The 16,687-nt window shown below is 32.1% G+C and overlaps 2 protein-coding genes across 5 annotated transcripts; one reads left to right on the forward strand and one right to left on the reverse strand.

Annotated features, from left to right (window-relative positions):
- Positions 1–175: 175 nt before the first annotated feature.
- On the forward strand, positions 176–3,993 carry LOC107611622 (nuclear transcription factor Y subunit A-1). 4 transcript variants are annotated; one of them, XM_088500930.1, is made up of 7 exons: positions 189–515; positions 1,313–1,591; positions 1,741–1,844; positions 2,043–2,114; positions 2,306–2,470; positions 3,164–3,596; positions 3,820–3,993. In XM_088500930.1, exons 2-6 carry the CDS (start codon positions 1,315–1,317, stop codon positions 3,563–3,565), a joined length of 1,020 nt encoding a protein of 339 aa, XP_088357056.1. In that variant the 5' UTR covers positions 189–515; positions 1,313–1,314; the 3' UTR covers positions 3,566–3,596; positions 3,820–3,993. The 4 variants fall into 4 exon arrangements, with proteins under 4 accessions (XP_016169147.1, XP_088357056.1, XP_016169092.1 ...); XM_016313661.3 differs by having other exon boundaries at positions 176–515; positions 3,164–3,993; XM_016313606.2 differs by lacking the exon at positions 189–515 and having other exon boundaries at positions 1,123–1,591.
- Positions 3,994–6,709: 2,716 nt separating this feature from the next.
- Positions 6,710–10,489, reverse strand: LOC107611881 (translocation protein-like protein). Its single transcript, XM_016313782.3, has 5 exons — positions 10,168–10,489; positions 9,076–9,390; positions 8,093–8,294; positions 7,244–7,472; positions 6,710–7,107 (listed from the first exon to the last, which is right to left on the reverse strand). Exons 1-5 carry the CDS (start codon positions 10,255–10,257, stop codon positions 6,834–6,836), a joined length of 1,110 nt encoding a protein of 369 aa, XP_016169268.1. The 5' UTR covers positions 10,258–10,489; the 3' UTR covers positions 6,710–6,833.
- Between the last annotated feature and the right edge of the window lie 6,198 nt (positions 10,490–16,687).

Genomic DNA, 16,687 nt, shown 5'->3' on the forward strand with positions numbered 1-16,687 from the left:
TGAACTTCACAGCTTCTCGCACACCAAATGCTTCGCTCTTCCACCGGCTCACTCGGTCCCCCTTCTCCCGCTAAGCGCCACGTGCCCCCAGCAGTAGAACCTCATGGACCCCACATTTAGGTGACGTCATCATTACCTTTGTCACTTACTAAGAAAGATTTAAGTAACGCAACGTGCACTTTAGAAGAAGAGGAAGGGGTCTAGAGACTTTTAAAAGACCAAGACTTTTTGAGGGTTACAAATTATTATTTTATTTATTTTCTTATCCTTTTATGTTTGTATTTTACTATTTTCTCTTTTAATTATTTGTATTAATATTTTTCTTCTGCTAAATTGAGAGTAACTGAGAGGAGAAGAGAGAGAGAGAGAGAGAGAGAGTGCGAGTGCGGGTGCGTGTGAGAGAGAGAGAGAGAGAGAGAGAGAGAGAGAGGGGGGAATCAGATTAGCGCTTTTGAATTTTCTGTCAGATTCTGAGGACCCAAAATCTAGGGTTTTCTGGTTGTGGTTCTTCCCGGGTGAGTCGATTGCTTTGATTTTGGCTCAATTTCCGTTGTTTTGTTGTTCCCTTTTGAAAATTATTGATTGATTAGGTGAATTTGGTTTGATTTTGTCTTGTTGATTCGTTTCTTTGGTTGGGGATTAGGGTTTTGTGTTTGTACTTGAGGGGGTGAAATTTGTGCGTTTCTTAGTCTTTTCAATCTGGGTTGAATAATTCTGTAGCTGCATGGCTTGTGCTGTGAGAATTCTTGTGAGGAATCACGAAACGACTATTTTTTGTTTGCTATGGCGGATTAAGGATTTATGTGAGCTAGGGTTGGGTGGGAATTTGGGGGAACAAGGTGAAATTGGGTCTATTAAGGTAGTGTAATTAGGTGGGAAAATTGGGGAAATTCTAGGTGCTTCGTGGGGAGTGTGTTGCGTTGTCTGGCAGACAGTTAGGTTGCATGCGTTGGCATGTCTTGTGGTTCTGTTTGGTTAACTCACTGAATATGACTAACAGGATTTGTAACATAGTCTTAGAATTATGCTCCTTTTGTTTATATCTTTCACTGAAGCTGTTGGTTGATGTTGTTCTAAGGTTAATATGAATAGGTTTATTGAATTTTGTGCTGGCCAAGGATTTATAATTTGCTATTTCATAGTGAATCATAATTTATTTCACTGGGTTGTCAAGTTTCTTGTATAACATTCTGTAGAAAATAAAATCTGTGTTATCCCAATGATTTCTTTCTTGTTGTTTCTAGTATTATTCAGCTTTGATTTAGTATGTGGAATGGAATTTATGTAATTGGTATAAGTTGTGTGTCTAAAGATATGCAGTCCAAGTCTGAAACTGCAAATCGACTGAGGTCGGATCCACATTCCTTTCAACCTAGTGGTGTTTGTTCTGAGCCTTGGTGGCATGGTGGTGGCTACAGTGCTATCCCTCAAGCAATGCCTGGTGCAAATGCATCCAATTCCTCCTCTCTTGAATGCCCTAATGGTGATTCAGAATCCAATGAGGAAGGTCAGTCCTTATCCAATAGTGGGATGAATGAGGAAGATGATGATGCTGCCAAGGATTCACAACCTGCCGATCCTAATCAATCAGGTGCTTTGAGGGTATTTCTAGCTATTTACAAACCTTAAACTAAGAGAAGATAAAAAAGATGAATTGGCACTTAAAATTATAATCATGCACTTTTTTCATGAAATTATGCAAATATATGTGAGATTAAATATCATGTGTCTTTTCCATAGGAAATTATGGACAAGAAAACCAAGGGATGCAGCATTCTGCACCTTCAATGCGCGAAGAAGGCCTCGCTCAGGCTCCACAGCTGGAACTCGTTGGTCATTCAATTGTATGTACTTTCCTTTTTTGTTATAAAGATATAAAACATGGATGTTGTAAATATCAATGACTTGTTTCAATGGCATAAATATGTGCCTATTACATATCTCTTTTATGGAGATTTTGTTATTTTGGAATTTATAGATGTAGGCTTTTCTGTTTTAGGAAGAATGGAACTCCTAACTTTGTTTAAATTCTTTCAATGCAGGCATGTGCTACAAATCCTTATCAAGATCCGTACTATGGGGGCATGATGGCAGCTTATGGACCCCAGCAATTGGTATGTGTTGTTTATCATTGTTGGTACATGTGATTAAATGTTACTTCATGTGCAGGTGATAACTAGCATCATGATTTGTTTTTGTTCATAGTAATCTCGTCTCTCGTTGATTTTTCTGTTTCTTTAAAGCAATGGTAATATGCAGGTAACAGTGAGATAAGTAACCATATTTTATTTATTTTTACCATCAGGGATTTGCTCCTTTTATAGGAATGCCCCATGCCAGAATGCCATTACCTCTTGAGATGGCACAAGAGCCTGTTTATGTGAATGCTAAGCAATACCAAGGAATTCTGAGGCGAAGACAGGCTCGAGCAAAAGCAGAACTTGAAAAGAAGCTAATAAAATCCAGAAAGGTATTGCCTTTGTGCATATTTGCTATTCTTACCTTTGTCGTACTGCCTTTGTATTGTATACGTGCTACCTAATCACAGTTTTCAAGTGTGAGAATTTAGTGCTGCTATGTTGCCTTCTACAACACTAAACCTCATATTGCACTTTGTTGGGCTAAAAACTTTTTGTTAGGACATGAAGGGATTTCAATTTATCTGAGAATGTCTGGCATAGCACAAGATAAGTAGAAAGGAAGCCTAGTAATTGCTGGCCATTAAACAAAGTTAAAATAAGAGAACCTAGTGTAAAGCTCCTTCACCTCAAATCTTCAACATTTGTTTGAATCCTAAAAAATGAGCTTGCCATAATTTTCACTCCACTGACTTAATCTGTGAGTGCAATAGGTTTGTCATTGTGATTTGTTCTTTGCTAATTGGTTTTTCAAAATACTCTTGTAGCTTTTTCCTGAACCATGGTTGTGATTGCAAATAGAATTCTGACATCATTAGAAGTCACCTGTATATGGACTTAAAAGCGATGAAAGCAATTATAGAGTTTAGAGCTTATATTCTATAAAATCTGCTCATGAACCATTCAAGTATGTTTTGAAGAACATTTAGAATTTGGTTTTACTAGTTCTGTGGTCATGCTTTTATGTATTCTAAATTCACATCTGGCATCCTCCTTCACACTGTGTTAACATCTGTTCTGCTCAGCCATATCTTCATGAATCTCGGCATCAGCATGCTATGAGAAGGGCAAGGGGTACCGGAGGGCGTTTTGCAAAGAAATCTGAAGTTGAGGGCTCAAACAAGGGCAAGGAAAAGGATGGTTCAGGTCCAGTCCTGTCATCACAGTCAATCAGTTCATCTGGTTCTGAACCTTTGCCTTGCGATTCCAATCAAACTTGGAACTCTCCCAATGTGCAACTAAATGCAAGGGGAACGAAAGTGCACGACAAATACGAAAATGGCAGTGGCTCCTACCACAGTCATAATGGTTTGCAATCTTATCATTTGCATTCTGGTGACAGAGTGGATGAAGGGGACTGTTCGGGTCAGCAACGGGGAAGCATCACCAACGAGCACGCATCGGCGAGGCGCCTTGCTATTCAGTAGACCCCTGCATGCGGGGGGTATAGATGCCAAGGTTGGTTTGTATCCTAGTGTCATATATTGGGTGAATACCTTGGTTATCTGTAAAACATTCTTGGCAAATATACATGCCAAGCGGCAAATCATTCTTGGCTTTGTTTCTGTTTATGGTGTGAAATGATGTTTGGGGAAAGAATGATGGTGATTGGGGTATGTGATTTCTGTTGAAGTCAAATCAATCCTCCATTCTTTTCTCATTCTTTTTGCATTTTGTACAGAGTGAATAGTGTTAGTGAGAGCTCAAGCCGAGATGGATGGTCAGATCAGAAGACTTTGATGGGAACAAAACTATTGATGTACCAACTCTCAGTTTGACTGGTTTTCTTAGCTTGTGTAACCTCACCGGTTGTTTAATGTTAACGTGATGAGACATCATAGGACAATTTGACTCATGAATCTGGTCACATAACATTATTTGTTGGGCTTGTGTTATGAAGTTTTAGCAGTGCTTTGGTGAAGTTAGTTATGGAGGATAATTACATAGAGTAGAAAATTTATAAGTGCACAAATTGGAAGTATTTAGATTTTAATAGTGCAAATATAGTAGTGTAAATAACAAAATATTGGCATTAGTTATGATTATTATTATTTTATTCATGTAGTTTATATCTTTTCTCTAGTTGAGTAGGAGTTAAAATGAAAGTTTTGGGTGTATTCTTCAGTGGTAGTGGTAGATCAGTAACTTTTTTATCAGCAATACGGCAACAGAAATCAATTAGGTAGGTGTTTAATCCGTCACTAGCAATACAACTCAGGTATGTAACTAATTATTCAAAGGAATTTTTTTCTTTTGTGGTGTCATTTCTAAAATTAATCTTAAACGGATTGGTTTTTTCTATTGATTTGATTCGTTAAAGCCTAAGAGGAATCTACGTACTCGTTAAATAGCTGAGTGCCTGTCACAATGAAATGTGTCAAGTTTTGGAGATCGGGACAAATAGGTTTTTATGATTTCGCAAAGTGTAAATCACCAAAAATGTATTTGAATAATTTTATTGTTGATAAAAATGTACTTAAATTGTTATTGATGAAAATGTCTTCAAATAATTTAAAAACGTGACAAAAATATTTTAATATGTATTATTAAAAAGTGCTTTAGAGATTGAATTTTAATATGTTTTTTTGTAAGTATGGTTAAAAAAATAAAATATTTTTATCCTTAAAATTTAGCAATTTTTCGTTAAGTATATATTGTGTTTTATCTTTTTTTTCAACAATTAATAATACTTTTAAAAAATAAAATAAAAATATAGAGATCAATTTTTTTTGTGTATTTTTTAAACAATTATCTAAATATTCCTAAAAAATTTTAGTTCAAATGTATAAGCAATTTATCAAATATAAAAGTCGTTTGTCACCTACAAAAAAATATTTTTTTTGGGTCATTTTTATCACATTTTAAAGTTATTTGAGGGTATTTTTGTTTATATAAAGTTTGGGATATTTTTGTCAACCACAAAATTATTTGAGTGTATTTTTGGTAGTTTATCTTTTGGCAAAAATACATTTTGACGAAAAAGACAAGGTCGAGTGAAGTTATTTCGAAGATTGTGTATATTTTTTTTTAGAAAAAAAGTAAATTTTTTGTGTTTTATTATTTTAGATCGATTAATAATTAAAAAATATATCAGTTTGACCAATTTTTTATCAGTTCATTACCACTTGGTTTTTTATTTGAACCAAATTAGTTTAATTATCAGTTTTCCATTAACTCAGTTGGACTTAGTTAGATCTAATTTTCAGACTTATGATTATTACTTATTTTATCAGAACTACAAAATCACTTTTTGAAGGGTTTTCTTATAAGAATTTTTTTGTGATCTATGTTAGGGACTTAATTTGTTTATTATGTATATTAGAAATTTTTGTTGAAATTATTATGTATATTAAAAATTGTGGAGCCACCATAGCAAAAGAACAAACAACATAAATAGTTGATCTAGACATCTCCAATTTGTCTAGTGTATACACTTCACAAAGAAAATTAATATTGGTATTTTGGTATGCAAAATAATTTAATTATTAAATTTTTTTAAAAAATATTTTGATAAAAATTAGAAAAATTAGAAAAAATAATTTAATTATTAAATTTTTAAAAAAATATTTTGATAAAAATACAATTTAATCAATAAAAAAATAATTTATTAAAGAGTATTTTGGTATGCAAAATTTAATAACAAAAAATAAAATTTTTATTAAAGGGTATTTTTGTAAAAAATAATTTATTTTTTCTTAAAAAATAGATAAAATTAATATTAATTAACAAAAAAATTTTTAAATGAATTAAAGATGAGATTTTTTAAAAGTTATAAAGAAAATGTATATTTTACAAATAAAAAAAAAGAGTCATTTTAATATCTCTAAAAAAAGAGAGTGAAATTTTCTTTAAAAATTATGAATGTCAATAGACACATTAGGTTTGCCACTCTCAAATTTAAATATATTACACGTAATACAAAGTACATTTATAACAAAACTACATTAAATTAGAATGTGATTATCAATTTCGGATAATTTATTTATATAATCATTTTAATTATTTCACTGTTATAATTTTTGTTATATAAAATCAATATTAATATATTTAATAAAAAAAATTTAACCAAAGAATATCACCAAATTCATCTAATACTATCGTGTAATCAAAGGTATTTACTATATCGTTCTACTAAACAAGAAGTTTTAATAAAGATTTTAATAGACTATTTGACCAATAAATCCTTCATAAATTTTATTATAAAAAAAAATCATAAAACGACATACAAATTGTAAATCAAACTGGTTACGTCAAGGCAGGTCATAGAATTTCTCCACTTCCATCGCAAACCTGCTGTGGCAGATCTTTGATCCTTCGTTTTAATTACTAACATCAAAGAAGTATATACAAATAAAATTTCGCAAAATGAAAATATAAGGGTGCTGAAACATATTTCTTTGCAGCGATCTAACTAAAATCTTGTTGATACCTCTCTACTAGGGTAGTTCAATTACCATAAATAAATTTGCTATCAACTTGTGTCTCAGCTAATATGTATTTCCATCTTCCACCCTATTAATCGCGTTGAAAAACTCGCATTACGCCATATATAATCCTCTACAAAGCATAGATTCAAGAAGGAACGACTTTACTGTTATATTATTTCATACATGGTACTTTTACACTCTTAAAGCAAAAGGAAAATTGTGTTCTAGTGACTAGAGATATTTAATTTAGTTCTTTTTTTTTTCACTTTTAATCATGCTGATGTTTATCATCTTCACTTGCATCATCTATGTTGTTATCAATTACTTCAGTATTATACTGTTCCGCAGAAGTATTTATATCATCTTCATCACCATCAGGTGGAGCGCTATGCTCACCAGCAGTTCTGTTTGGTTGTGAGGTAGGATCAGAGGATCCTGTGGCATTAGACACATTTTGTTGCTTATCCATCATTCCAGACAGGGCTAAACTTGGAGACCATTCAAGAACATCATCAATGATGTTAGATACCCTCTTCTGATACCTGTAGAAAGTTTAAAAAATATATATAAAAACTTCATTCAAGCATGCCATAAAAGAAACCATGACTTGTACAATGCAACGAGGTAGTAAGCGATAGAAAGAACGGCAAATAGTTTCCATCAAGTCAAGGAACACACCTTGCTCTGGCGGCTTCATCAGGTGCATGATGCCTCAGCAACAATATGAACAGCACAGCCAGTATGGCATAGAAAATCCTAGTTGTCCACTTAGGTCTTTCCTCTTCATCTTTCTTGGGCCAAAATCTAAACAACTCTCGCAGTGTTGCTTCTTCGGCAAGGATATTCGGGAAAAACCATACCCTCTTTCCAAGTATAATATATAGCACACCAAACATTGCAGCTCTTACTACAATATAAAGAATAGACATTAGTCCCCTATAAATCACTAAAGCAGACTAAGGACACTATTCAAGCATAAATCACAGAACCACTTCTAGAGGAATATGATGAGATGGTTACTTGACCATTTAACCTAAGACATTTATAGATTGAGTCCACTCTTGGGAAAAGCCACTGAGACAACTTCACTTTATGAAGTAATGACCAGGAAATTGAAAAACAAAATGGTCATCATACAACTAGGTGTTCTAGGAGAACTGCAAGCAGAATACTAATATCAGGTATAAACATACCCATAAACACTCATTATAATGTTCACAACATTTCCATATGTATTTCATGGGTTTAAACTCTTCAGTGTGTTTGGAATGCATTGATTAAACATAGAATAGAATTGACAAATCATAAAAATCCAGCGTTTAGGTATATAGAAAATAAATAGTCTTTAATTGTTATATTTTCATAAATATTATATATGAACATTAACCACTCCAGGGCTATAATAATATTTACTTCAGAAGTGAAAATCGGTAACAAGAATCTAAAACAGTAAAACCACAATCAAAACTCCAAGAAAAGATAAGAAAGTAGGAAAACAATCAAAATTTAAAGAAAAACAGAACTTACTCAGAAGTAGAGAGAGAATTAGAAAAAGGATCCCAGCACACGAGTAAAGTATTAGTAGCTTGCAGCGATGAGGATACACAGGAAACAAGCAAATAGCCAATGTTAACACAGGCCAGAAGAATGAGAGGAGTGTCTGCCAAAGTGGATGGCGTTTTACAAATGTCCATGCAAAAAAAGCATCATTTTCAGAAAATACTTGCTCCTGCCAAAGAGAATTTAATTCTGTCAGATTCAAAACCAAAGAAATCAAATCACTTCAGTCTAATGCAAAGATAAAACTGGACGGGATGATATGAACGAATATGCATTTAAAATTTATATACAGTTTACAATGCTTGTATATAAATCTTCTAAAAGGAAATAGCAAAATGACCGCCAAAATATAGAAGATAAATGTAAATATATCTCAATATAACCACAGATACATCAATGAAATACAGATAGGACAAAAGCGCACCAGTCTAAAAATGCATCAGCTACTGATTACTGCAGTTCATACAGTAAATTGAAACCATACCTATGAAAGATAAACCCAAGAATAAGATGATGTTCATGGATTAAACCATCAGGTTATTCATTTCCTAGTATAGCACAAGTAACCGTGTAAAGCAGACACATATGTCCATTAATGGTGACCATAGATTCTTTTTAAATTTTAGATACAACTTCAGCCAGGTCTAGCTTTCACTTAAAACTCATCATCAATTTATTATGATTACTCCCTAGAGTCCAAACTTTGTTCTATTATACTTACCCTAGATACATCTGTAAGTTACATAAAAAAGCCATGCAAAAACCAGAGGAAGAAGAAACAAGACAACCGATAAGCAATAAGGACCAAAAACGAATATAATATTTAAACATAGCAGCAATGCAGTGGATGAAGAATTCTAAAAATTATGTCTAGGTTAAACTTTCTATCATAAGCATTGCAATTCAATTACTGCAATAAAGAAGCTCACGCCAAAATAAAATGTACGTACAGGGAAAATTTCTAAATGTGCAGGCCAAGTAGACAGCTTTTTCTTCCCGGGGCGAACAGTTTTTACTACGCGATCACAGCGCACTAGAAGATTTTTGGCAAGTAGAGTGTTAGCAATATCTTCTGTTTCTAAGTTCTTGTCCGATTCGAGAACATCTTTGAGTTCTGGATGATTTTTCATGAAGCTCACAAAATCCTTCCCTCTAAAATATTCAACACGTGTCTCCTGTAGAACGGCCCACCTAGAAACCAAATCCTTATGGTCCCTAACCTTCTCAGCAAACACTTGAAACACATCTTTCTTGGCAGCTTGTTTCTGAAAAACAAAACAGCCTCAACACAAATGCAAAAGATGACAGAAACAACTTTAACTTGCTGTACAAAATGGGGGGCCAAAAAAAATGGAGAACCATTAAATATACCCTGTAAAACTATAGGAATGAAAATAGTTCCAGAAAATCAGAAATTGACATGAAGTCTAGATCAACACATAAGTTCAAATACACACCAGATTAAATGTCAATAAGAATTAAGAACTACGTTAGGGCTTCTAATTTCACCAAAAATTTCATATCCTAAGAAAAATACAGATGAAACTAAAAGAGAGACATTGACAACTAAATCAAAAACTCTATCTTAAACAACTGCTTCATTTGACCAACTGATCTAGAACGACTACAACAACATTAATCAGTACATTACTGAAATCCAAACTCCAAGAAAAAGAGTATAAATAACAAATAAATAAAATTCGATCCATAATGTTTCAACCAAGTGCAAGCACACCCTTCACTGTAAGTAACTAAATGACTGTACATAACAAACACAAATTTCTCAATCAACAATAATATAAAAAAAAACAAAACAAAAAGCCATGAAATTCAGATGCATAAGCACAAAACCCATGAGTTCCAGCCTAAAATCCCGAAAGAAAATAAAAATATTCGTAATTAAAAGAAATTATGAGAATGTCATCTTCTAAGAAGTCATAATCCTACAACCATGATTATTAAAAAAAATAAAAATAAAAATAAAAGTTGGAATTGGAAAAATGGAACCCTAGATTGAGAAGGAAATGGGAGAAGAGATAAACCCTAAGAGGGGCGTCGGAGCTGGGATCTGGTGCGGCGGAGGAACGTCGCACTCTCTTCTTCTCTGCAGCGCTTCCTGACGATTTCTTCATTTTTTTTTTCTTTTTTTTTTTTCAGTTTTCTGTTTACCCTCGCGCACCGCACCGCACTCAGCACCCCCAACGCTTTTTCTCTCTCTTTCTCTTTCTCTTTCTTTTTCTCTCTCTGCTGTTTATTTTTATTTTTATCTTTCTCTTTTCTTGTTGCAAAGATTTTTATTGAGTGAAATGTGAATGAGAAGATTATGGTAAACTTTTGCCTTAGTGCAAAAGAAAATGTTGCAATAATGCATTTTTTCCCAAAGGTAGAAATTTCATTCATGAGAATAAAGGGTACAATTGTCCATGTGTGGGACATATGCAATTTGGCTAAGAAAAAATCTTCGATTTTATTGAATTTTATTTAATTATTTAAATACTAAATCAGTTTAGATTTAGGTAAAATCTAGTTGTCTGATTTTTTGCTGTTAAAATACATTTTATTTTATAATTCATTTAGTCAGCGTGGAAAACAAATTTCTTGTTATTTATTTCATGGTGATAATTCTTAATTGGTAAATGGTTTAAAATGTTTTAAATTATGTCTATTCATTTTCATAATAATTCAAATAGTGCGTGTAAAATTTAAGTTTTATTTTTCTGATATGATAAATTGATAATATATAAATTTCATTATATTGATAATATGTTAATTTATTTTTAAATATGTAAGTTACCCTTTTTTTAAGTTAACAAGTAACTTATGTAATCATAAGAAAAAACTTATTTATGTAATATAAAGAATGAGTATTGCTACACATCTAAGTATTTTTTTTATTTAATTTTATTCAAGTAAGTCCAATATTAATAAAAACTACTCTCATTAAAAGAGCGTTGTTATACAAGCTTTTTCTTCTTCTCCTGTCCCGCGCTTCTTCTTTCAAATACACGTATATGTCATTTTCTTCTTCTTTCAAATTCACGCATACATCTTCCTCCTTCTTCGCGCACGCAGACTCTTCTTCTTCTCTTCCTCTTCTTCTTTTCCTTTTTCATTGTCGTCATCACCAACACCAATATTTTGTTAATGAATTATTTTTACAATCGGAATTGAGAGCTTGTTTGGAATGCTAGGAATTAGAATTCACTAAGAGTTGAATTCTGATTCTTGCTTTGGAACAACTAAACATGAATGATTTGAATTCCTTTGAGAATTTCAATTCCCATTTTTTCTTCATTTGTAAATCAGACAAAAAAGGGGTCTGATTTCCAAATCAACTCTCACACTCTTTAAACTTGAATTCTATTCCAAATCATGAAATTGAATTTCAAATAGAAATGAATTCTTTTCTTAAAGGAAATAGAATTCTTTTCTCATGTTAAATGGTTTCCAAACTTAGTGTGAATGGAATGGAATTGCTAAATTGAATTGAATGGACGCAGCTGTTCTGAATTTGAATTGAATTGATAATCTTTAAATTGTAGACACAGATGTTTTGAATTTGATTTTATATAATGGATAATGTTCCGTTCATTTAGTATTATACAATTGTTTCACCTTAATGACGTGTTCGGTTCATTATGCAGAAAGTTGTTTTGAATTTGATTTTATATAATAGATAATATTCCGTTCATTTAGTACTATACTATTGTTTCACCTTAATAACATGTTTGGTTCATTTGATTTTATATAATGGATAATGTTCCGTTCATTTAGTATTATACAATTGTTTCACCTTAATAACGTGTTCGGTTCATTATGCAGAAAGCTGTTTTGAATTTGATTTTATATAATGGATAATGTTCGTTCATTTAGTACTATACAATTGTTTCATCATAATAACATGTTCGGTTCATTCTGCAGAAAGCCGTTTGAATTTGATTTTATATAATAGATAATGTTCCGTTCATTTAGTACTATACAATTGTTTCACTTTAATAACATGTTCGGTTCATTATGAATTGAATTGAATTGTTTTGAATTGAATGAACGCAGGTGTTCTGAATTAAATTGAATTGATAATTTCTAAGAGGAAGAGAAGAAGAAGGAAAGAAAAAAAACATGCGTGTGCAAATTTAGAAAAAGAAGAAGCTTGCGTGAATTTAGAAGAAGAAGAATAAGAAGAAATTCGAGGAGGAAGAAGAGGAGGAGGAGGAGAAAAAGGAGAATGAGAAAGAAACAGAGAAGGAAAAGGAGAAGAGCGCGTTATTTAAAAAGTTTTTACAACAATTTAAATAGATTTGGATAAGAATTTTGTTTAGACGTAGAGTTTTATTCCTAAAGAATTTATCCATAAACTAAAGTTCATGTAAACTTGATGATTTAGTAATTGGATGGATCATATAAACACCTTAAAATAAAATATTTTATTAAAATGCACTTGTTAAAGTTATTTATAGAAAAAAGAGTTTGATTTTTTTTAATAAACATATTACAAAAATATTGAAAATTTAAACTTTTTGAATTTTCAATATAATCATTCTGTATTAAACATCTCTCAGAAAATCTCTAAAGTAAAATTACTAACTCCTTATATTAAATAAGTTAAATAGTTAACGTTAAGTAGAATTAAAATCTATTTAGTTAGCAGTTAAAACTTAAATGTATACAAGAGGCAATGCAATGCAACTGTAACGTATAGCTGAAACAAAAAGACACTTCATTGTGTGGTTTATTTTTTTTGGTTTCCCACGGTATCTCCCAACCCGGCAGGTCAAGAGATGCTACAGTTTATGTAAAGGATTTGGAGACTCTTAATCTATTTTAATGTTTACAACATGATACTGTTATATTATGAGAAAATAGGTAGAAACACTTTAAAATGAATCCAATGCTAATTAAATCTTGAGATGACAAGGATATTTTTTATTTAATTGATGTGAATTTCATTTTACAAAATTCTACAAAGAAAGAGATATTACATATTTTTAAAAATTTCTTGTATGTTCTAAGAAAAATTTATTTTTGCTCTGCATGATTGATGTTATTAATTTGAGATTAATTTTTATTTTATTAATTTTTAATGTTAATATAAAAAACAATTAACTCAACAAAAAGAAATCTTTCAGTGCCTAAATGTCCAGATCTTATTGTACAAGAGAAAGAGGCATCATACTTGAAACGTGTCTAGGTACTTGATCATTCAAGTTCTCATGATGAAACATCTTTATATCATTATATCAGTGTTATATATATAATTAATCAATTATTAAATTAGATAATCAGTTATCTATATAAAATATATTAGAATATAAATTATATATTAAAAATAAATAAAATAAAATATATATTTATATATAATAATTAATTTAATAAATAATTTTTTTATATATACGTAATATTTTTATTTTATTATAAGGTACTTTAAGACCACTTTTTACATGGTCTAGTTTTATGTGAAATTTTATGCCCATTGAGCATGTGGCAAATATTTAACGCCACCTTTTACTTGTAATTTTCATTTTATTAATTTCGACAATCTACATTCAATAATTGAACAGGAAAAGTGAAAGATTAAAAAAAGAGAAATAAAAAGAATAATGGGTGAATTACTTTAATAAACTAAGTTCAATTAGTCACAAAAAAAACCAAGTTCAATTCAAAATTATTCTGATTTTCCAAAATAAAAAATGGGGGTGCTACACATCCATGTAACCATGTAATCAAGTTGGCCCAACACTAAAAAAATCTAATACCATTAAATGAAACGTGAAATACACGAGTCCAACACACACGAAATTGCTCTTGTCTAACGCTTCTTCTCCCCCACGTTTCTTCTTCTTCTTCTTCTTCTTCTTCTTCTTCTTCTTCTTCTTCTTCTTCTTCTCATGCTTGTTTACGCACGGAGCGTCTTCTTCTTCTTCGCGTTCCTCCTTCTCCTCCTTTTTTCGCGTTCCTTCTTCTTCACGTGTTTTCTCCTTATCGTCATTCTTTTGCTGTTGTTGCTGCTGTATTTTTTTTGTCTTTTCCTCCTTCTCTCTCTGGTGAAGAACCAGTAGAAGGTGAGGAAGAAGAGTTTTGAATAGTGCAGAATGAATCGAACATAGTACTCATGGTGAACCGAACACAGTACTCATGGTGAACCGAACATAGTACTCATGGTGAACCGAATACAATACAATTGTATAGTACTGAGTGAACGAAACATAATCCATTATATAAAATCAAATTCAAACAGCTTTCTGCAGAATGAACCTAACACAGTACTCATGGTGAACCGAACACGATACTCATGGTGAAACAATTGTATAGTACTAAGTGAACGAAACATAATCCATTATATAAAATCAAATTCAAATAACTCTGCCTTCAATTTACATATTATCAATTCAATTCAATTCAGTACACCTCCGTCTATTTAATTCAATTCAAATCAGCAATTGCAGTCCATTCAATTCGATTCAAAATTGAATAATCCAAACTTTGTTAATTTGATTCGTTTCAGAAGAGTAATCCAAATCGCTCTCCTGTTTACCAAAAAATTATGAACTCCTAAACACTGAACCCTAAACCATAAACCCTAAACACTAAAACCAGAACCCTGAACACTGAACCCTGAACCCATAAACCCTAAATCCCTAAAACCTTAAAACATAAACCCTAAACCCTTCACCTTAAAACCTAAACCCTAAACGCTAAACCCTAAACCCGAACCCTGAACCCTGAACTCTGAACTCTGAACTCTGAACTCTGAACGCTAAACCCTAAACCCTAAACCATAAACCCTGAACTCTACCGTAAACCCTAAACCCTTAAAACCATGAACCCTGAACCCTCAACCATGAACACGGTGAGCCGAAATTAATACCCGGGACGAACCGAAAGTTTGAAACACACTGAACCCCTGTACACTGAACCCTGAACCCATAAACCCTAAACTCTGAAACCCTATCGTCATTCTTTTGTTGTTGTTGCTGATGTATTTTTTGTCTTTTCCTCCTTCTCTCTCTAGTGAAGAAGCAGTAGAAGGCGAGGAAGAAGAGTTTTGAATAGTGCAGAATGAAACGAACACAGTACTTATGGTGAACCGAACATAGTACTCATGGTGAACCGAACACAATACAATTGTATAGTAATGAGTGAACGAAACATAATCCATTATATAAAATCAAATTCAAACAGCTTTCTGCAGAATGAACCGAACACAATACTCATGGTGAACCAAACACAGTACTCATGGTGAACCGAACACAGTACTCATGGTGAAACAATTGTATAGTAAAGAGTGAACGAAACATAATCCATTATATAAAATCAAATTCAAATAACTCTGCCTACAATTTACATATTATCAATTCAATTCAATTCAATTCAGTACACCTCCGTCCATTTAATTCAATTCAAATTAGCAATTGCATTACATTCAATTCGATTCAAAATTGAATAATCCAAACTTTGTCAGTTTGATTCGTTTCAGAAGAGTAATCCAAATCGTTATCCTGATTTGAAATTGAGTCATTATTGTTTCGATTCAGAAGTGCAGATCGAAGAAGAAAACAAAGAAGAATAGGAAGAAGATAAATGCAACTAGATTGAAATAAGAAAACAAGAAGATGAACGCGACCAAAGGAGAACGACGAAGGCAATGCAGATCAATAAGGAAGAACGCGAGCGGAGAAGAAGGAGGAGGTTTTCGTTGCAGTAGAAGGTTTACGTTGAGTAAAACTTTAGGTTGCAGCACGTTATATGTAGCGCGTGTATGACAAACGAGTGAGGGGTGGGGGACGCGTGTGTGGAGGAAATTACTTGGTTAACAACCATGTAAAAAAATACATGGATGCAGAGTTTTTCCGAATAAAAAAGGCTATCTGAATGTTCCAAACTGTATTTCTATGTAAATCGAATTCATTAAATTCGATTTATCCAAATACATACTAAATTAAATCTACTAGATTCGAATTGCATGCAAATGACATTTGTGTATAAATCGAAACTAATAACTTCGATTTATATACCCACACTAAATCGAAACAACGAGATTCGAATTTTGATTGCATGTAAATCGAATGAAACTACTTGAGGGAGACGTTGAAAGTAAATCGAATCTATGGGTTTCGATTTATAGAAACTACTAAATCGAAACTATTGACTTCGATTTACTATAGACAGCTATTCACGGGTCTAAATCGAACTGAATGGGCTCGATTTACATTAATCAAAATTCGAATCTCATTGTTCCGATTTAGTGTGGGTATCTAAATTGAAGTCATTAGTTTCAATTTATACATGAATGCCATTTACATGCAATTCGAATCTAATGAATTCGATTTAGTATGTATTTGGATAAATCGAATTTATTAATTTAAAACATTCAGGTAGTTTTTTGTTTTGAAAAATCTGAGTAATTTTGAATTGAATTTGATTTATTAAAGTAATTCACTCAAAAATAATTGAATTTGAAGAACAGACGGTCACTCTCACTATTTCACACTCAAGCCTGAAGATACAGTGATACACAACATTATCTTGATATCTTCAACTCCTTTGCCTGTGTTGTATAATTGG

This window comes from Arachis ipaensis, chromosome B1 (assembly GCF_059453495.1).
Source record: "Arachis ipaensis isolate K30076 ecotype BB chromosome B1, ASM5945349v1, whole genome shotgun sequence".
Classification (NCBI taxonomy): domain Eukaryota; kingdom Viridiplantae; phylum Streptophyta; class Magnoliopsida; order Fabales; family Fabaceae; genus Arachis; species Arachis ipaensis.